A 21,549-nucleotide genomic window follows, 5' to 3' on the forward strand; every position below is an offset into this window, starting at 1 on the left:
CCCCTCAGCCGTGTACTTCATCAATCTGCCTGTTCTGCTCCCCACTCTGTCTCTGGTGAATCCTCTCACCACCCCTGCACCTCTGGTCTGTACTCTAGTTCTTGTATGTATAAATGAGTAACTCTTAAAAAAAAATTACCAATTCTACTGAACTTAATCTGTGCATTATATAGATGAACCATAGATTCAGTGCAATCCAAGCAAAATGCCCCTGAATTATTTTGTAGATATTGACATACTGATGTTAAAAGTTTGCATGTAATGTTTAATGAAATAAATCAGAAAGAAAAGGGAAAATACCAGATAGTTTCACTCACAGCAGTAGTATAAAGGACCAGGGGAGAAAATAATAATAATGAACAACTATATACCAGAGACATTTTTCGGGGGTGGAGTGTGGAATGGGATCAAAAATGGTGGGGGGGGGTGCACTGAACTGTGGTGATGACACACGGGTGATTTGGTGATGGGAAGCCCATGGGGATTACAACTGAGATGGAAAAAGGCACAAAATGATGTAAAAATACTATTATATTATTAACAACAAAAAAGTTTGTATGTAAAAGCAAAAGATCCAAAATGGCTAGCACAGTCCTGAAGAACACAGCTAGAGGACTGATACTTCTTGACTTCAAGATTTACCCTAAAGCTGTGGTAATCAAGGCAGGGTAGAGAAAGAAGAGACACACTGACCAATAAAACAGGATTGAGAACCCAAATATAGGCCCACATGAATGTTGTAACTAATCTTTGAGAAAGAAGTAAGACAGTTTCCTAAAGAAAGGATAGTCTTTTCAGCAAATGGCTCCTGGCACACCCATATGCAAATTATTGGGTTTTTTTGTTTTTTTTTTTAAAGAATGTAGACAGAGTCCTTACCCTTTTCACAAAAATTGACTCAAAATTAGTCTTACCTAGAGATTGACAATAAGGTTTGAGATCCAACACCAAACGCATGATCCATGAAAAAATATGTACATTGGCCTTTATTTTTTTATTTTAATTTTTTATTTTACAACAGTTGGCCTTTAATTTTTTAAAAGATTTATTTATGCTGGGGTGAAGGCCAGAGGTGTGGAGTGTGAGAGGATTCACCAGAGACAGAGTGGGGAGCAGAACAGGCAGATCTACCCTGCTGATATGAACAACAGGTGAGATAGGAGAGGTCTGCTGCACTGTGTGGGTCAGCTCCCAGCCTGGAATCAAACTCAGGCCAAAGTGGAGATAGCTCAGTAGTATTTGATACTTTAAACCCTGGACCACCAGTGAGGCCCCAGAATGGCTTTTTTTTTTTTTTTTAAGATTTATTTATGCATACAGAACTGGGGTGCAGGGGCGGTGAGAGGATTCACCAGAGACAGAATGAGGAGCAGAATAGGCAGATGGATGAAGTACACTGCTGAGGGGAGCAGCAGGTGGGCCTGGAGAGGTCTGCCATGCCAGGTGGATCACCTCTAGGGCAGGGATCAAACTCATGCTGAAGTGGCTTTAGCTTCTTTCTTAGTGCTGTGCTTTAACCTGCTGCACCAAGTTATGGAATGGCTATTTTTTGATGATCATACCAAGTGCTGATGAAGATGTGTACAATAGGAATTTGTATTCAATGTTGGTGCAGAATGATACAGTAACTTTGGAAGACAGTTTTACAAAGCTAAACATAGTCTTACATGTCCAGCAATCACCTTTCAAGGTATCCACCCAATGAGTTGAAAACTTTTTTGTGCATACAAAATACCAAACACGAATATTTATAGGTTGTTTTTTTTATAATCGCTAAAAACTAGAATCAACTAAGATGTTCTCCAGTAGGTGGATGAACAAGCTTAATACCCATATAATGGAATATTATTCAGTCACGATATTCACTGATACTATTCAGAGAAATGTGCTATCAAACCACAGAAAGACATGAGGGAAACTTTAAATACATACTGTTAAGTGAAAGTCAACCTAAAAAGAATACATTCTCAACTATAAAGTCTCAACTATAATGACTTTTTAAAGGCAGAAATATAGAAATTAGTAAAAAAAAAAATCTAAGTAAAAGATTAGTGATTGCCAGAGTGAGGGTAGGGATGAAAGCTGACACAAGATTTTTAGAGGGGTAACTGTTCTATATGAAACTGTTATAATGGATACAAGTCATTAAGGGTTTGTCAAAACCATAGAACTTTAAAACAAAGAATAAACCTAATGTATCAAGATTGGTTGTTTAATATAACACAGTTCCATACTAACAGGAAATGTTACTAGGGGAACCCAAGGTTGGGGTGGAGGTGCTAGGTATATGGAACACTCAGCACTTCTACTCAGTAATCCTGTGAATCTAAAAGGAATTAAAAATTAGCATGGGGGAAGCAGCCCAAATGCCCAAAAGTAGATGACTGGATAAAAAAGATGTGGTACATATATACAATGGAATATTTCTCAGCAACCAAAAAAGAGAAACACATGTCTTTTGCAGCAACTTGGATGGAGCTGGAAAAGATCATGCTTAGTGAGATAAGCCAGAAAGAGAAAGAAAAATACTGGATGGTTTCACTCATAGCAGGAGTATAATGGACCAGGCGAGAAAATAACAAAAATAATGAACAACCATATACCAGAGACATTTTGAGGGGGTGGAGTGGGGAATGGGATCAAAAACGGGGGTGGGGGGAGAGAAATGCACGGGATTATGGTGGTGGCACACGGGGGTTTTGGTGATGGGAAACCCGTGGGGATTACAATCGAGATGGAAAAAAAATGTACAAAACGATGTAAAAATAAACTCATGTAATAAAAAAAATTAGCATGGGGGGCCCTCCCTGGCAGTGCAACAGATTAAGCACAGCTTTATGAAGCTGTTGCAATCCCTGCAGCACCAGTTCAATTCCCACCAGGGGGGTGACCCACATGGCATGGCAGACCTCTCCTGTCTTACCCTCTGCTCACCTCAGCAGTGTGTTTCAGTCAGTCTGCCTATTCTGCTCCCCACTCTGTCTCTGGTGAATCCTCTTATCACCCCACACCTCTTACCTACACCCCAGCTCTTGGATACATAAATAAATAAGTCTTTTTTTAAATGCTATAGATTTTGCTTTTTGAGTCAGTTGGGAAAAACTAGGTGGCTGAGAATAATAATGGTTCTTGTTCATCTGCTGCATTAAGGTACTTCGTAATAGCCAAATAAGAGCAGTATCTAAGGGTATTAATGCCTGAGGCGCCATTAGGAGCTTCTAAAACTTTCTGGTCTATAGGAAGGGAGGAGATAGGGTAATTTTAAATCATAGGTTCTGGGCCCTCCCTGGTGGCATGAATTAAAGCACAGCCCTATGGAGCTATCTGCCACCGCTGCAGCACGAGTTCAATCCCCAGCCAGGGAGCTGACTCACATGGCGCAGCAGACCTCTCCTGACCCACCCACTGCTTCCCTCAGCAGTGTATTTCAGAAGATCTGCCTGTTCTGCTCCCCATTCTGCCTCTGGTAATGTCTATCACCTCCCACACCTTTGAAATGTACCCCAGGTCTTGAATGAATAAATAAATAAATAAATCTTTAAATCATAGGTTTTACTACCTTGATGGCAGACTGCAAAGTAGTTATAGTATGACCCTTGATTCAATATTTCTCATTAGCCACAAAAGTGTCCATGAATTAGCATATTTATCACCTCACCTGAAATATTACCTCACACCAATAAAATTGCCCACATTAAAAAAACTAACAGCAGGCCTTCTCTGGTAGCACAGGGGTTAAAGTCTCAGCACTATGAAGCTATCCACAGCTACTACAGCATGAGTTCAATCCCTGGCCAGGGACGTGACCCACATGGTGCAGCAGAACTTTCCTGTCTTGCCTGCTGCTCCCTTCAGCAGTGTACCTTAGAAGATCCATCTGTTCTGCTAGCTACTCTGTCTCTGGTGAATTCCCCCCCCCCATACCTCTGGCCTACACCCCAGTTCTTGTATGCATAAATAAATAAAAATGCTAACAACAAAAAATGCTAGCCAAGATGTAGAGAAAAATGAACCCTTTTACACTGCTGGTTGGACTGCAGACTAGTCTAACCACTATGGAAAGCTGTATGGAAGACCCTCAAATTACTAAAAATGGATCTACCACAGGACCCAACAATTCCACTCTTAGGAATCTACCCAAAGGACACTTAAGCAATTTGAAAAGAATTAACTCCTATGTTAATTGCAGCATTATTTACAATAGCTAAGATATGGAAACAACCTAAATGTCCAAAAACAAATGATTGGATCTATACACACACACATACACATACACTGGAATACTACTCAGCTATTAAAAAGATAAACTCATGCCATTTGCAGCAACATGGATGGAGCTATATGGGATTATGCTCAGTAAAATAAGTCAGAAGGAAAAAAGTATCAGATAATTTCATTTATAGGAAGTATATAGGGAAACCAAACCAGGGGTAAGGAAATTTAAAAAAGAGACAAGACAAAACTAGCAGGCAATTATAAATCAGAGATCTAGAGCAGGGGAGGGAGAGGTACCAAAGTGGGAGGGAAAAGCACAAGAGACTATGGTGATGATGCACAGGTGACTTGGTGGGGATTTTATGGGGATGACACCTGAGAGAGAGAAAAAAAAACTAAACAAAAACGAACAATGATTTAAAATATATTTAATTAAAAAAAAAAACACAATGCTGACCGCTGCTTTACAGCATTAAATGGGTCTCTGGAGTTTTAAAGACCTAGATCCCGTGCTACCAGTGCCAGAGTTATTCTCGGGGAAGATTTCAGCTTTATTAACTTGGGGGAAGTGACAAAGAAAACATGAGGTATGATAGATGCAAGAGGTAGGGTGTCTTCCATTTCTCTTAGACCAGGAATTAACAGCCTGTTGATACCTAAGCTTACATGCTCGTTTTCCAAGGTATACTTTCAAGGTGGAGTTTACAACTAAACTTTGTTATTATTATGTTAAATGCAACACAATTTAAGCAAAGGAACTTCATCATCATCCCCACACCCAAAGTATAAAACATAAAGTGAGATCTATCTCAAACAGCCATCTCTTGTATTACTTCCATAACGGTATCGCTCACATGTGGGTATCAGGCTACCAAACCACAAGTTTTGCCTCTTGCATCCCCACTGGTGGGGAAATATCTAGGAGCAATAAAATGGCCAAGAGGTGGCAGCAGGAAGGAAGCAGACCAGAAGCTAGAAGAGAAGAGTTTTCAATTCACATCCTGGGTGATCAATGTCTGATACTGCAAAATCTGTGATTGGGGGTCACCTGATCCTTCTGTAGAAGCAGCCCTGGTTTTCTCCAAAACTGCTTATTCATGTAACCTTTTTTTTTTTTTTTTTGACTTTACAGATCTATGTAATTGACAGTGCAGACAGAAAAAGGTTTGAAGAGACGGGTCAGGTAAATAATTCTTCTGTTGAGATACTTCGCAAATAACTGGCTATTCATTAATCTACCTTGTAAATGTACAAGAGTGAGAAGGCTTTTGTTGTTGTTGTTTAACTTTTGCGGTCATTCTGGCAAGCATGCAAAAATACCAGTTGCCTAAAAAGAAATTAGTTGAGAATCCTTTAAACAATTTTTGATTAAAGTTTTTAATCAAACTGAATAAATAAGACATAAGCAAATGGAACTTGCCACCATGTCCCAAAGCTCTTAAGGTTTCTTCCCAGGCCCATCCACATGGGAGCCATCAAAAGAATTCACCACTCATTTCAATGTACATTTCTCAGTAACCACTTCATTGACCCCTAAGATCTACAGGATAGGAAGAAAAGTGCAAGCCACAGCTAAGCTGCTCTTGTTACAAGACAGGAAATAAGGTATAGCTTGAACCCCAGTATGGCTTCTGGCACGGAGTGCATATCAGTGCCGTGACACAGGCAGTGTTTGTTGCATCTTGGCCTGGAGAGGCAGTGGGCGTGGGCCACTTTGCCCAGACTGAACATACTGGAAAGAAGCGAGGACTAGAGTGGCCTTCTTTGGAAAAGATGCTCACGTCTCATTTTGGAGCCCTTGGCCTAGGTCCTAAAATACCACAGGTGGCCTTGCAAAGATAGCAGACTCCACGTTTATGCTCCTTTTTCCCAGAAATTAAGGGGAGAACTCTCCAGACTTCTGAAGGCAGTCTTGCGTACCTTGGTGTTTGGCTCATCACCCATGTGAACCACTGCTGACAGGAGTTTGGAGGTGAAGGGTGTCAGCTACTCATCGGCTTCTTGATCCTCCCAGTTTTCCTTGACAGGTCCAGTGGTTTATGCAGGAAAATGTGGGTTTAATGAGGGATAGGTTGGTCCTGGCATGTAGATAAACATACACCGTCTCCTGTACTTATTGCAGGCAGAACCAACATAGAGTTAACCTAAAAGTCAGGAATCTTGGGCCTCCCTGGCGGCACAAGGGGTTAAGTCTCAGCACTGTGAAGCTGGCCACCGCCACTGGCCACTGCAGCACCAGTTCGATCCCTGGCCAGGGAGGGGAGCCACATGACGCAGCAGACCTCCCCTCCCCTGACCGCTGCTCCCCTCAGCAGTGTATTGCAGTAGATCCACATGTTCTGCTCCCTACTCTGTCTCTGGTGAATTCTCTCACCTTCCACACTTCTGGTCTGTTATCCAGTTTTTATATACATAAATAAATAAATCTTATAAAAAAAAAAAAGTCAGGGGCCTCTATGGTGGCACCAGGTTCAAATCTCAGCACTGTGACTCTATCTGCACCCACTGCAGCACGAATTTGATCCCCAGCCAGGGAGCTGACTCACATGGCACAGCAGACTTCTCTTGTCTCACTTGCTGCCCCCCCCTCAGCAGTGTATTTCAGTAGATCCACCTGTTCTACTCCCTACTCTGTCTCTGGTGAATCCTCTTACCTCTTGCCTACACCCAGTTTTTGTATACATAAAAAAATAAATCTTTAGGACTCTACCTGGTGGTACAATGGATTAAAGCACCGTGTTATGAGGCTCCCTGAAGCCACTGCAGCACAAGTTTGATCCCCGGCCAGGGAGCTGACCCACATGGCATGGCAGACCTCTCCTGACCCACCTGCTGCGACCCTCTGCAGTGTATCTTGTCAATCTGCCTATTCTGCTCCCCACTGTCTCTGGTGAATCCTATCACCCGCCATACCTCTGGCCCTACCCCAGTTCTGTACACATAAATAAATCTTTAAAAAAAATAAATCTTTTTTTAAAAGCAGGAATCTTGCCAGATGGACTAATAACAGTTATTTTAGGGTGTGGATTTGACGAACAATACTGCACATTCTTAAATATTTTGGAGCTAGAGATTGATGAAGCAGAATTATAGTGCCTAAAGGAATTGTCATTTCCAGTTTAAATTTAAATATCTGTCTATACACGTTTGTACATATGCATCAAACGTCATTTGCAGATGATAATTTTGCGTAAGTTTTCGACCTCTAACCGCAATTGTGTTTGTTGTCCCTGAGCACTGAGCTCCTGAGAGCAGGACCAGCGAGGGGCTTGTTTAAAATTCAGATTCCTGGCTCTTACCTCATACTTTCAGATGCTGGTATCCCTGGTGGGACCCAGGGGATTCTCCCATAGGTTTCAAGCATGAGAGCCACTGCCCTTTATAGTTGTCAGTTGATCAGCTTAACTTTTGTTTTTCTCTGAATTAGAAGTGCGTGATAAAATAGCGCCGATTTCATTATCCCTCCTTCCTTCTCCATCCATTCCCCCAATGATCCAGGAACTAGCCGAACTACTGGAGGAAGAAAAGCTAAGCTGTGTGCCAGTGCTCATCTTTGCTAATAAGCAGGACTTGCTCACAGCAGCCCCTGCCTCTGAAATTGCAGAAGGACTGAACCTGCACACCATCCGTGACCGCGTCTGGCAGATCCAGTCCTGCTCGGCTCTGACGGGAGAGGGCGTTCAGGTGAGAGCGCGGAAGGCAGCCAGTCGCCAGCCCAGAGCGTCTGGCTCACTGGCTGGTCTGATTGGATATGAGACACATAGCCTTTGATTGACAGATGACCCCTTCCAGGACATGAAGGGTATGGAGGAGGTTGATTCTTTTCTGTTTAGAGACTGATAAGATGTCACTAACGGTTCCAGGAAAGCCACAGATAAACCATCCACACAAGCAGCAAACTCTCCCATTGGAGAGGAGGTCAGAACAGAAGACTTGGAAGATGCTTTCAAATTCTAGAACTCTGCAACTATTGGGCTGGGGTTTTGCGTTGTATCTAACATTATAAATGCTAAATAGCTGCACTCTCAAGGTAACAAAGCCATCAGTAGCCATGCACAGTGGTTCTCCCGGAGGTGTTCCTGTTTTCTGTGAGCGGTCTCCTCTGCCCTCACGGTTGGTGTCTGTTTCCCGTACTGTGGGTTGGGACCCCACTGGGAGGTTTCTGCTGACAGAAAGCCTTTGCCTTTTGCCTGGAAACTGTATGCCAGAAGGCAGGCACCCCTCATTTGGTATCCAGCTAGGCCAGAATATTGTAGACACCTGAGACGCATTGTCCTCCAGCAATAAGCAGTCTCAGCTCTGATGCTTCCAGCCAACCTGCCTCAACCCACCTGATGCTTGGCATCTATCCTGAAGGACAACTTCTTTATTCTGAAGCCCCGACATGCTCCACATGCCTCATTTTATACATCTGGTATCGGCCAGGAAGTGACAAGCGCCCTGAGAGAGGCCAGCCCTTGCTCTGGGATGAGGTGGGGCACAGGTCTCAGGTGGCACAACCTGCTTGTTCTACTCTAAGCCTGTGATCTAACTCACCCCCATTGTCTGGTAGCCTCCTTCCATTGCCCTTTTAATATCCTCCCCTCTCTTCAAAGACAGTTGACACTGGTTTCTTAAAACTGCCTGACTGCTTTTATCTCGAGCAAATAATCACTTCCTAGAATTATCTCAGTTCTTCCATCTGTTTGCTGCTCTTTTTTTTTCCACAATTACACAAACAGGCCAGATTTGCTTCTGTACTTGACCTCTAGATGTGAGGGTGGAGCAATAAACACACAAGCACCCCCTCCTCCAGACTTCACAGTACTCAGAAGCTCTGTGTACGTGTGTGTGTGTGTGTTGGGAGTTCCCAGTACTCAGAGACTGCCTCGGCTGCACCCCAACATGGGTGCTAGAGTTCTGTAGGGCTCGGCAAGGTTTAGGAGGAGGACAGGTGTCAACTTTAGTTTATTCCTTCAGTCCTTCCTTTCTAGATTCTGATCGCAAAAATAATATAGTCTCATTGTTAATCATATACAATTATATAAAATTGAAAACTGAAAAGTTCTTTCCTCTCCCCTAATCCCACTTGACAAAGGAATTAGCTACCACTTACACTTTGCTTCTTCTCAAGTTTCCACTATAAAATTGCACATGCATATATGACTGTGTATCTGTCTGGTTTCAAATTAACTGCATGCTTCAGCTTAATCACAAGCTGGTCCAACAAGTACACCGCAGCCCCAGGATGGTTTTGAGAAGGTAAACTTGGATCATTTTATTTAGCCTCTCACTTTAAGAAAAAGAACAAGTTTTACCTAAAGCACTCCCTTCAGTTGTGTGTAAGATGGCATTCACAAGGCCTCAGGTGGCTGTGCTGAGGATAAGGCCCAGGAAAAGACAATAGCATTCTTGTGTTTGCACAAACCGTTTCAGCAGATGGACTCTGCCCCCTCTAGATGGTATACAACACAAATACAGAAGTAGAGAACATCTTGAGATTGGTGGCGCTAAAAGTGAAACTAAAGAAAATACATTTTTATGCGCATACTCCTAAGAAGGTAGGAAATTGACAGCTCTGGAATCTTTTTCCACCTGCCCAGAATATCATAATAAAGAATAACCTGCTGGCACAGCTGGTTAAAGCACAGCGCTATGAAGCTACCACCCCAATCAGGAGCTGACCCACATGGCCAGCAGACCTCTCCTGTCCCACCCTCTGCTCCCCTCAGCAGTACGCTTCAGTACATCTGCCTGTTCTGCTCCCCACTGTCTCTAGTGAATCCTCTTACCCCCAACGCCCGCACCTCTGGCCTGTACCCCAGTTCCATATGCATAAATAATCTTTTTTTTAATAAAGAAAAAAAGCAGGGGGGCCTCCCTAGTAGAACAGGGGAGTAAAGTCTCAGCGCTATCAAGGTATCTCTAGGGCCCTCCCTGGTGGCGCATCAGGTTAAAGCTCAGCACTGTGAAGCTCTCCACAGCCACTGCAGCACAAGTTCAATTCCTGGCCACAGAGGTGACCCACGTGGCGTGGCAGACCTCTCCTGACCCACCCGCTGCTCCCCTCAGCAGTGTGTTTCAGTGGATTCACCTGTCCTGTTCCCAACTCTGTCTCTGGTGACAGTCTGTCTAGTGAGACTCTGTCTCACCCCACCCCTGCAACCTCTGACCTAGATCCCAGTTCTTGTGTGCATAAATAAATACACATATATCATTTAAAAAGAAGGAAAGAACAATCAAAGCCAGGACTCAAAGCCAGGATTAACAGTGAAGTACTTGCTTCTCCAGTCAGCCTTGGGAATGTGTCATCTGGAATTGGCTACTAATGGAGGGGCGTTGCTATCAGGGTGCTGCATCCCAGAGCTGCAGATGTGAGGGGCTCAGGGCCTTGGCTCCCCATTCCACTCAGGTGGAGCTTGTAAGCACAGAGCTCCGTTTGCTGGCTGTGCAGCCATCATGGAAATGCAGTGCCCTTGACATGAGAGGATCTGAGGCCAGAAGAGAGGCAGTGAGCTATCAGACAGTTGGAGGTGGGGGGCAGGAAACAACGAGTATGCTTTAAAATCAACCAGTTTGATTCAAGTGAGACAATCATGTGTGGTTTGATTTTTCTTCTCAGATCAGAGACCTTCAGCAACCAGGTTCACAGGAAATGATATCAAGAGAGATCAAACAAAGAACTGTGAGCCAAAAAAAAAAATAGTGATTTTATATGGAGGAGAAATAGTTTGAAGGTCACTTAATTAGTTTAGTAGATAGTACCATGGTGTATAGAATTGGGTAGTTAAGACTGGGATTTCAAGGTTAATGAGATTAGATTATGGTTAATAGAATGATATAAATTTAGAGAATTTAACCATTATTTGAAATGGGTTATTTAATAAAAATGTTAATTAAGAAGGGAATCTGCTGTCTATTGTCCTTTCATGGTAACCTCTGGGAACCAGAGAAAGGTCATGGAGTTTTCTGTGCAAACACTCTTCATCATGAGGCTCTGACTGACCATGTCCCTTCCCCAGGTTGTGCCTCTGACCTAAGCTCTGGGCCACTTGACCAGTTTCTTAAGTTTTCACTTTAAAAAGAATCATGTTGTTGGATTCTTTTCTTACTTTGCTTAGTTCAAGTGCAGGCCTTTAAAGACTCCTATTAATTAAGACTTTATGTCTTCCTAAAAATGAAAGCCTTCACTAGAAAAATATCCATAAGATCACCGTTCACACATAGATACTGTGTAGTGATTTTTAAAATCTCCTAAATTCTATCCCATCCTCCCACCACACCACCCCCACTGCTGGTCAGTAATGGGAGAATCTACCAAAATGATCAGACTCTAAAAGGGTCAAGTAACATTTGGCACTGAAGCTCTAATGACCCTGAAAGAAAATGTACAAAGGTTAAAAAAAAAAAACAAACCTGGAATTGCCATTAGAGTTCCAGGTGTTTAAAAACAGCTTGTCTATTTACATTGCTTGTATGTCTGAGTCTAATCAAATGTGCTTGAGAGACCTGTTTTGTCCTGATAAATAACACCCTCCAGTGGGTGGGGGGAAGAGCCACAGCCCTGCTGGACGGTGAGCTGGGCCCTCTGCACTGACAGAGCTGGTCTGGTCAAGTGGCTTAAGCGCAGGATTTGTGATACAGAGGTTAGTGCTTCTTAGAGTGGATTGCAGGGTCTTGCGCTACCTGATGCTCTGAAGGTAAATTTGTCTGGTCTTATCTACAACAGGCAGTGCCATGTACTGTTCAGCAGCCCTTGCTCTGGGTGTGCAAATTGACTTTTGAAGGCTTCGAGAGAACTGGAAACAGATCTTTCTTTCCCCGATTGATGGTGACAAGGAAGCCAGCCCATCATGTAATTAAAGCAGGTTTTCATAGGAAACTGCCAACCTCAGAGCATAGGAAAAGGTACTAGCAGCTGAAAAAGAACAACAGTCTCAAGAACTCTCTGCTGAGAGGCCCGTAGACTAGAGGAGGGGACAGGAGAGACTCCCATACATCAAGTAGAGGAAGGCAGAGAGAAGAAACTGACAGCTGTTGGTGGGGAGAGAACCTGTAGCCTGCCTGGGATGCCTTACAGAAGGGAGACCTTCCCTCTGCCCCTGGGTGAGGCCAGGGTTGCTAGGGCCTCTCCTAACTGCATCTAGCCCTGGGACGCTGGCTTCACCACCCCCACTCCTAGAAAATAGTGAACAAAGGATCTCCTGGGCCTAGAGCCAGAAAAAGGTAGCGAAATCAGGCCCTCTTCCACCTACAGACCTGAATTTGAACCCCAAACTACAGCCCTCCTTGCTGTTGTGGTTTCAGTTGTTTGAAGACATTTTCTCTCTAAATCACTGTTGGATGTGACTAAAATTGTACTGTACTAAAATTCCCTCTCCAAGTGGAGGTCTCAGTAGTTTCATCTGGTATCTAACAGACCTGCCTGCATCAGTAGCTCTGAGCAAGCAAAAGGCTAGCTTCCCACCGTGCACTCACCCCTTTTTACACCTAGCCTGCATTGCTGGTCTCCAAACAGAAGGGACCCTGCTCACAGCAGTCTTACCTCCAAGAAAAGTCCAATAGCGTGAACCCCATGCTTGAGCTTGGCTCTGGAGCACCTTGCAGATGAACATTCACTAGCCCAGTTTTCATTTCTTTCTTTTTTTTCTTTCGGGGGGACTTTTCCCTTAATAAGCCAACAGAATTTCAATTTTTTTTTTAAATATTTACCACTTCATTCAAAGCCTGGCATCAGTTGTTTTTGACTCGAAAATGTACATGAAACTGCTTATCTGCAAGACAGACCTCAGCTTTATTTTTAAATGTTCAGACGGCTCTGTAAACTAAGAAAGCAAGCTCAAGACATGCAATTTTGCCACCTCTCTGGTGCAGTGCCCTTTGTCACCAGAAACAAATATTAATAGCAAGCAATATTTTATGTATGCTGCATCCAGCTGCTCCTTGACCCTGGGGGCCCAGAGGCAGGTTGGGATAGGCGCATTACTGTGAGGCTTTGAGCCCCTTGTCGTCTTAAAGCAATTACTGGCGTGACCGTGTAGTCCTTACGGCATTAAATACCAGGCCCACCCAACTGTGTCTGCCACCACTTCCTTCCAGCCACTGGGCGGTGGTGGATGCCTTGTAGGGAGATCAGATTAAAAGGAGCAGTGGCGTCCGGGGCCAGCCTTCCCACAGAAAGTGGCATCCTGCCTTGGGCCGGGAGAAGTAGGACTCGGTGGTTAGTAGGTTTCCACCCATCTGGCTATGGGCAGCCTTTTATTTTTCCCAGTGGTTACAGTAGAGAATAATATCATGACATGGTAAATTTTATTTCCTCTCCATGAGGCCAAACAAAGCTCAGTATTTGAGGTTCGATGCTTCTCTTTCGTCTCTGTGATTAAATTGAAGCTAATCAACGCAAATCCCATTTCAGGGAGGTTAGCCAGGGGGAAGGGTCCAGGAGGAAAGGGGGGAGCCTTGAGCCATAAGATTGTCCTCCCTGTGTCAAAGAGCAAATGTGCAGAAAATGGGTCCAGCCAGTTTTTGACAATAACGCTTCAACCATTAAACAAACCCGTGAGTTCTGGCCCATCCTCGGAGGCAGAGCAGCAACCTCAGTTGTCTGTGACAAAACCTTGCCAAATGTCGGCCAGAGCCGGGTGCCGCACTAATTTAAACACAAGATGCCAAGGAATCCTCCCCTTGCCTGATTTGTCTCCAGTGCAGTTTCCACTGGCAGTGCTGTCGCAGTGCACAGGCTCAGGGCAGAGAGGTATAATGGCAGCCAGGCCCGGGTGGGCGGGTGGGCAGGCCGCCCGGCTGGGAGGCTCAGGAGACAAGCAGCCTCCAGCCCGAGCACCCCCACCACCTTCCCAACACACACACACGCGCGCGCACGCGCACACACACACACACACACAGCAAGCTGTAGCGCTTTCTCTGGGCGCTCTCTGGCGTTCTCTCGTGGTCTCACCTCACCTGCTGTCCGCCACCGGCCTTCCCGGTCCGCCACCGGCCTTCCCGCCTTCCCTTAGCCATCTGCCCGTCCGCCATCCTCCGTCCCGAGCGCTGCCGCCCTTCTATCACGGACCTACAGGCGCAGGTGTGCACACCCAGCTCCAGGTGTCCGTAATCAGGGTTAACACAATCAAGGCCACAGGTGCTGGCCACGGAGCTAGTGCCACTAGAAGCCTGAGCAACTCATTTACCCTGCGAGGGGTAGACATGCGGGCTTCGACATGCGCAGAAGTGGTGTCCAGCAGCCGGAAACAGGCAATGAGCGGCTGAAAACAGCCCCTGCCACCTGCAGGGCGGCCAAGCCAGGCAGGGCACTTGTAAGGGCTACCCCAGACTGGTGCCCCTGCATTCATAAGAAGAGAGGGGGAACTGGAACTGCTTGCCCCCTTTCCAGCTCCAGGGAATGCCCAGTCCCCGCTAAGCCTGGAGGAGAACCGCCCTCCCGCCGAGCTCCTTGAGAAATGGGGACTGATTACGGAGCGTGGGTGCTAACACCGCATCGCCCGGGCTCCAGCCCCTCTTTCCACCACTCTGTCCTGTGCCATGTCCTCCAAAGTGGGAAGAGGGTAACAGCACCTATTTGGCAGGGTTGTTATAAGGATTCATTTGAAAGATTTAGGTTGGAGTCTGCTATAGGCCAGACATCATCCTAGGTTCTGTAAACACAACCTCAAGCCAGTCTGACCGTGACCTTTCCCTCCGGCATCTTGGACAACACTCTTCTCTTTCCTTCAGTGGGCAGCCTGGCATAGCTTGGCCCCCTTGGAGTGAAGCGCTGTTTGCCCCAAACCCCAAACACTGCAGCTCGAGTAGGTTCCCAGAAGCAGGGCAGCCATGAGGCTTTGCCCCTGTTAACTCTCCTGTGCTTCCACAGAGACAGCTGCACCCCTCCACCCCATCCCAAACACCCACCCCCACCGCCCAGCCCGACTCCAGGCCAGCGGTCAGCAGGTTGGTCCTTACCTCTGAGCGCCCTCTGCTGGCAGGACTGACTGGCCGGCCTTTGCTTCCATGGGCTCTCAGACTTCTGGAGGAGTGCGACATTGACCCCTAGCCCTACTCCCACCCCACAGCCTCCACCTTCTAAATCCCCCTCTGCCTCCACAGCAGATACCCAGGAGAACGCTGCCTCTCACCCTCCACCTTCTGCTTTGGGTTCCTGCAGCTGAGTAAATATTTTTCCTATCTCTTTGACCGCATTTCTGTTCAGTTACATATAATAAAAGGAACCCCCCCACCCTCTCTGTAATCAGCCATAAAACTAGAAAGAAAATGGTATTCATTCAGTGTGGGAACACTGTCCTTGGTTTCTCTGAGATGATCTGATAAAATATTGCAAGTCTCTAAGAGGAGAAAATACTGCAGTAAAAGGCACAAAATGATGTAAAAATAAACTATTATATTATTTAAAAAGAAAAAGAAAAATACTGTGGTGTGCACCCCTGGTCGTGTTCGTGCGGGTTCCTGGAGATGGAGGTGCCACATAAGTGCTGAGCTATTCAGCTGCAGAGGCACAGAGAAGATGGTTATCTTATCCATCCCTCTTTTATTTGTGTAATCTTTTTTGTCTCCTGGCAGGTGATCTTTTTTTTTTTCCTGGAAACCAATTAGCTACTAAAATTAAACATGCTTCTTTAAATTAATCCTTTTCATAAAATGGTCTTAAAATTGGCCTCAGCTTTTCAGCGTAAGCAGCTGACCCAGTTGTAATTGGAGATGCACTTGGAGTCCACCTTTCTCCCACCTCGGCATTCCTCCACCCTTGGCCCCTGGGCCCCACCGCTGCCAGGTGCTCTCCACCTTTGGGCTTCCGGCCATGGTCAGCCCCCTCTTGGCAGATGCCCTGAGGTCTGCTCTGGGACAGCCAGCAGATTATCCCCGTTCTCCTGCCCAAAGTGCTTTGATGGCAACTGGCAGAGTTTTAATCACTGTAAATTCAGGTTATGGTCAGATTAGCCAGGAGATAGGATGCCTGCTGGTTGTTTTGCAATGATGTATTGTTTATGGGATTAATGCTCTGAATGGCCAAGGGTGTCAGCTGATATTTATTACTTTAAGCTGTCTCAGCTGTTCAGGTTCAGCAGCTAGCTCCATGGGCCCAGGAAATGCGGGGCTCTGCGCGTGTGAATGTCCTGAGATGTGCAGCTGGGACTGGGGCCCCAGTGAGCATGTGTTACAGAGGCAGGGGCCAGGGACTCGTGACAGGAACCCCCTTTAATTTTGTTCTGGGCGTCTGGGGGAACTCTGCACACCCGTGAAGGTCAGAGAGACTCTGGGGACAGGGAGAGCATTGGGGCTGGCTGCAGAGGGGGTTGAAAAGGAGGTCATCTCTGGCAGGCCTGGCATCCGCCAGAAATCGTGCCACCTGCCAGGTGGCTGTAGGCATTGTGTGGTTTTTACCTCTGTCTCTCTCGAGCCTGCTAAGAGAGGACACTTTCAAGGTCACTCTGCCTTTAAGGGAACCTTCTCCCCAGTCCCTCTGCTTGGAAGTGCACAAAGCTACAGGATTCAGGCCAGGCCCTTTTAAACTGACCTGTGGTGCTGCACAAAGAGAAATAAATGCATATTGCCCCAGCTCAAATCTAGTAACTGCAGTCGGTTTGTTTTTCCAAAAAGAAATTTAATTTAACCCAAGTGTACACGGTCACACTGTAAACACATCAGGGCACCAGAAGGGTGGCTTATTGAATTTAATGCCCTAGCAAAGGTCAGCTTTTAGAAAAAGCCAAAAATGGCTGGAATCTTTCCTGATAGCTCCTCAGTCAGGCCTGGATCCAGGCAGATGTGTTTATTTTTTCAGAGGGAGTTCCTGAGGGCCCATCTCAAGTTCAGACACTGGGTACGCCCTCCCTCCTCCCTCCGGAGCTCTCAGGGGCCCCCCTCCTGTTCCCTAGGAGATCACTGTTCCTGGACCCAGGTGGGCCCACAGACTCCCTAGAGCTGGCAGCAGGGAGGGAGGACCTGGGCCCCCAGGGCTGGGTGAGTGTTGCTTTGCTCCCAACTAACCCCACCTTTCTCTACCCAATTTCCCTCAAAGGACGGCATGAACTGGGTCTGCAAAAACGTCAATGCAAAGAAGAAATAAAACCTAGACCAGTGGAGATGCAGAAGCCGCGGGAGCTGAATTCTGTCCTGAAAAACACTAATTTGCTGCTTTCTGACCAAATGTTTTTCCATCTGTGTACAGCTACAGCTGTTTGAAGAGAGGGAGCAACACAGTTTAAAGAGAATCCCCATTCCAGCAGTAGATTTAACTGATCTCTAAGGTTCAGTATCATTTTTCAAATAAAGGAATTATATTATTTCCTCTGCATAATTGAAATAGTATTAAATGTCTCAAAGCACATGATTAGAAAATGAGATCTTTTAAATGAGCAAGAGATTGCATTGCAGTTTAGACAATTCCAGTGGGCTTTTCTCTTTTGAAAAGAAGGAAAGAAAGAAAGAAAAAGAGGAAGAAACAGCTTGTGCTGAGTCCCATTTATTTACTGACCTGTCCCTTACATTTCCCCCCATGGTTCGGAAATCACAGTGTTTGCTGGTCCTGTTCAGTGATTTTTACCAATGAAGCCAGAGCTGCAGTCTGTCCCTCAGGAAGCTCCTGGGGGGAAGGGAGGCAGGGAGGGGAGGAATAGCAGATGATTAAACCATCTTCTCATGCAGGTAGGAAAACTGTATGTAATCCTTACCCTTTGGAAAGGAAAAAAAAAAAAATCCTTGCAAACAAGTCACCACAGAAACGTGCCCTTCCACCACCCCCCAGCCAGCCACACCACGAAGCAAATTCTTATGACTTTTGACTTTAATGACATCTGGAATGTAAAGAGAAGTGGGAGGTTTAATTCCAGAAAAATTACAAGGTCCTTAAAAAGCCTTCACATGGAGGACTCAGGCTGGCGTAAACAGGCTTTCTCCAGTTCAGTGGAGCAGCGAGTAGCCAACTCAGATTAGCTGGCTTCTCCATGGCTGTCCTATAGAAGGGATTTCTAAAGCTCAAAGAAGTCTGTGTTTAAATTATCACAATAGGCCGCTGCTATCAGATTTTAAAAATAAACGCAGCTTTACCATGAACCTGCTCCACCGAGAAAAGCCAGGCAGATCGATTTTGAGAAGAGATCAATTTCTACAGTGCAGGCAACTTGGTGGTGTGGGAAGGGCCTGGGTGGAGAGGGTGCTCTGCTGGGAAGAAGCCTCCTGTGTACGATTGCGGGGCGGGAAGGGGGGCCCTGAGTCCCCCCCCCCCCCCAGCTGCTGGTCTCCTCTGTCTCTCTCTAGCAAAATGTGTCCTCTGTTGATTGACCAGAGAGGAATGATGGGAGCCTTCTCCTGCCCCATGTTGCAAAAAGAGCTTGTTTCCCAGAGCCTTAAGAAATCCCCGCCTTCCGACACAGGGAAAGCAGGCCAGAGCATCACCCAGTTCCTGAATTGAACTCTGTTCTGGTGTCTGAGCGCCAAGGCTTTCAGAGAATGAATGAGAGACTGTCCAGGGGCTGGTGGGTCCCAGGAGGCCAGCTGCCATCTCATCCTGGGAGGTGGCCCTTCCCAAGCCCAGCAAGGAATGTGAGCAGACTAAAGGGGCCCAGGCAGCCCTGGGGCCACCCAGCCCCCAGCTTTTCTGGACAGAGATGTTCAGGTGAGGCTGAAGCCTGACCAGCTTCAAAGGCTGTCTGGAGTGGAAGTCATTAACAAAGGCAGACACGGAAAGGTGCCCTGGGGTTGCTGTGGACAGACCTGTAGGGACTTGCAAAACAAAAGAAGGTGAGGCTTTTGGAACCACTGCCACGGCCTCTCTCCTCCTCTGTCACCTGAGTGCGCCTCTCTGGCTCTGGATAAAGGCAAAACAGAGTGACAGGGAACCAGAAATGGCCCTTTTGTCAGGCACCAACTGTAGCTCCAGCACTTGGAAATGCTTTTTCCCTCCAAGTAGTGCACCAGGGTGTTACCTCAGGAGCAAGATACTTGCTTTGGGAAGTATCTGCTTCCAGAACACTGCAGTCTGGAACTTTCACTCTGGCAGTGGATGTTCTGTAAAATATCTTTGTTCTCTTACCACCAACTTGGGGAACTGTTCTACAGAGCCCTCCCCAGGCCTGGGCCAGCAGGCGGGAGCTGCCCCCACCTCTGATGACAGCCTCTGTGATGGTCAGATTTGCCTTCCAGCCAGTGGAGCTCAGCGCTTTCCTTTACCCTTTGAGCCCTACGGAGGCTCTTGGGGGTAGATGAGAGAAGCCTGGAAAATGCAGAACTTGAAAGTCCCCTTCTCTCTCCCCTGCACCCCCTGTGGCCCACCCCAAGCCAGAATTTGAAACAGGAAAGGGGGGAAAAAAAAAAAAAGAATTTGAAACTAGAAAGGGGATGCCCATTCCCCCCTCCCCACCACCACCACCACCCCTGCGAGTCGGGCGAGGCCTGGCCCGGCCGGGACGTGTGCTCAGACCAGTTGTGGGAAAAAGTGCGGCCCCTCCCGCCGCCCAACCCACCCCAGCGGCTCCACCCCAGCGGCTCCTCCTGGCTGGATTCCCCGCGCCCGGAGCCGCACACCCTTTCCCCTTCACTCTCCCTCGGTTACTATGGAAACAAGGGTGTCATTGATGTGGGCTGCGCTGGGGAACGTGTCGGCACACAGCTGAAAGTCAGCGATTCCGCCGGAGGGTAGGAATGTGCCAGGGTGAGAGAAGTCCGAGCTCGACACTGCTGCCCCTCTGCCTCCCTCCACCTCGCTCCGCGCGTTCTCCTGGCGTTTGACAAATTTCTTTATTCCCCTCTGAGCTAAAGCAGTGGCTATTTTTGCGCCACCCGGAGCCCCACCCCTCATGTCCGCAGCTCCTTATCCGGCCTGGCCTGGAGGGTGACACCGTGTCACCCTCGCCAGGCCTGTCCCTTGGTTCCCGTCAGTTTGCTTTGATTCCTCTTTCCTTCGCAGGGGCCAGTTCTTACTTGCTTTTATTTTTAGCTCTGCACTCCATGTGGTTTCAGGGTTCAGTCTGATCCATCCGAAGGTTCTTTTTTTATAGTTCCTTTTGAAAATCATAATCAAAAGGAGGGACGCGGTATTTGGTCATGTGGGAAAGTCAATGTATAATTTAGATGTCTGTCAAAAATCCGACAAATAAAATTGAGCTGAAATGAAAGCAGCCTGGAGGGTGTTGTGTTCTTCCCTGCAGCTTGGGGAGGGACGTGAATGTGTTGTCCTTCCAGAGGTTTGCATTCCTCAAGGAGCCTCCTTCAGCAGGAGATAATATTAACACCAGCACCAATAAACACAACCCTTGATTAAGCCCCTCCTACAGGCCAAGCACTTCCCAGACATCTGGGAGGGGGGAAGGCGGCATTAATTAATCCCATATCACAGTTGAGGAAACAGGAAACGGGGTACTGGTCTGAGATAAGGAATGTACCCAAGATCAGAGAGCCGTGAGTGTGGGGGGACCGGACCCCGGGTCTGAATGATGCACAAGCTCTGAGGACAAAGGTCCTCTGCCCTCTCCCAGCCGTGTGCACCCAGCCGATGGCTCCTGTCTCCTACCAGGGTCTCCTCTCACCCACGCTGCCGCCTGGGGGCCTATCCCAGAGGCTAGGTGTCCTCTGTCCTCATTCAAACACAGGTGTAGGTTTTGCTCATGTTCACAGACAAGAACAGGGAGAAGCCCTTAGGAAAGTTAGAGCTGGAAATGATACTGGCAGTTCCCTAGTTCCTCCTCCTGGGTCTTCCTATCAGGGAGTGTTTAGGGAGGGAAGACACTGGCCTACCTGCCCAGAGTCGCACAGCGGGTGTCAGGGATGGCGATGACACTGGGCTCTGCCCTGTGGCGCAGAAGATCCTGTCTCCTCCTTCGGTGGTCTACAGTCACACCGGCATGGCTGTTACCAAGGGCCATCTTCAAAGGGCAAGCTCTGGGCAGAATACAGTGGAGCTAGAGGCAGGAGAAGGAGAGTCCAGAGTGGCCAGATAAACCCCAGGACCGTCAGTGAAGCTTGGATTGCCCACAAAGACTCATCAATACAAGTACATCCCACGCAATATCCGGGACGCATTTTAACACTCGAAATAGTCTATCTGAAATTTAACTGGCCAGTCACATTTAACTGGCCATCCTGGTTTTTCGTTTGGTTTTGCTAAATCTGGGGACTACCCAGAACACCCTGCTCACTAAAAGGACAGTGCGCTACCTTGCATAAGTATGTCCACTGCAATCTGAGAGAGACCCGCGATTCAGTCCTCACCTAGCCATAATTTGTCCTCTGATCTTGGGCAAGATGCTTACTCTCTGGTGCCTCTTCGTCTATGAAGTAGAAATAAAGTGGTGGGAGATTGAAAACAGACATAATGTAAACAAAGGGCCTAGCCCAGACGGG

At 46.9% G+C, this 21,549-nt stretch overlaps 1 protein-coding gene across 1 annotated transcript in view; it reads left to right on the forward strand.

Moving 5' to 3' along the window:
• The window catches only part of ARL3 (ADP-ribosylation factor-like 3), a 32,383-nt gene extending 14,874 nt beyond the window's left edge, over nt 1–17,509 (forward strand). Inside the window, exons 4-6 of the mRNA XM_004680480.2 lie at nt 5,348–5,398; nt 7,714–7,899; nt 17,231–17,509. Coding sequence (XP_004680537.1) covers nt 5,348–5,398; nt 7,714–7,899; nt 17,231–17,278 — 285 coding nt within the window. The 3' untranslated portion in view covers nt 17,279–17,509. The remainder of the gene's footprint in view (nt 1–5,347; nt 5,399–7,713; nt 7,900–17,230) is intronic.
• Nucleotides 17,510–21,549: the final 4,040 nt, after the last annotated feature.

The sequence above is a fragment of the Condylura cristata genome, unplaced genomic scaffold (genome assembly GCF_000260355.1).
Source record: "Condylura cristata isolate star-nosed mole 26May11 unplaced genomic scaffold, ConCri1.0 scaffold00011, whole genome shotgun sequence".
NCBI lineage: Eukaryota > Metazoa > Chordata > Mammalia > Eulipotyphla > Talpidae > Condylura > Condylura cristata.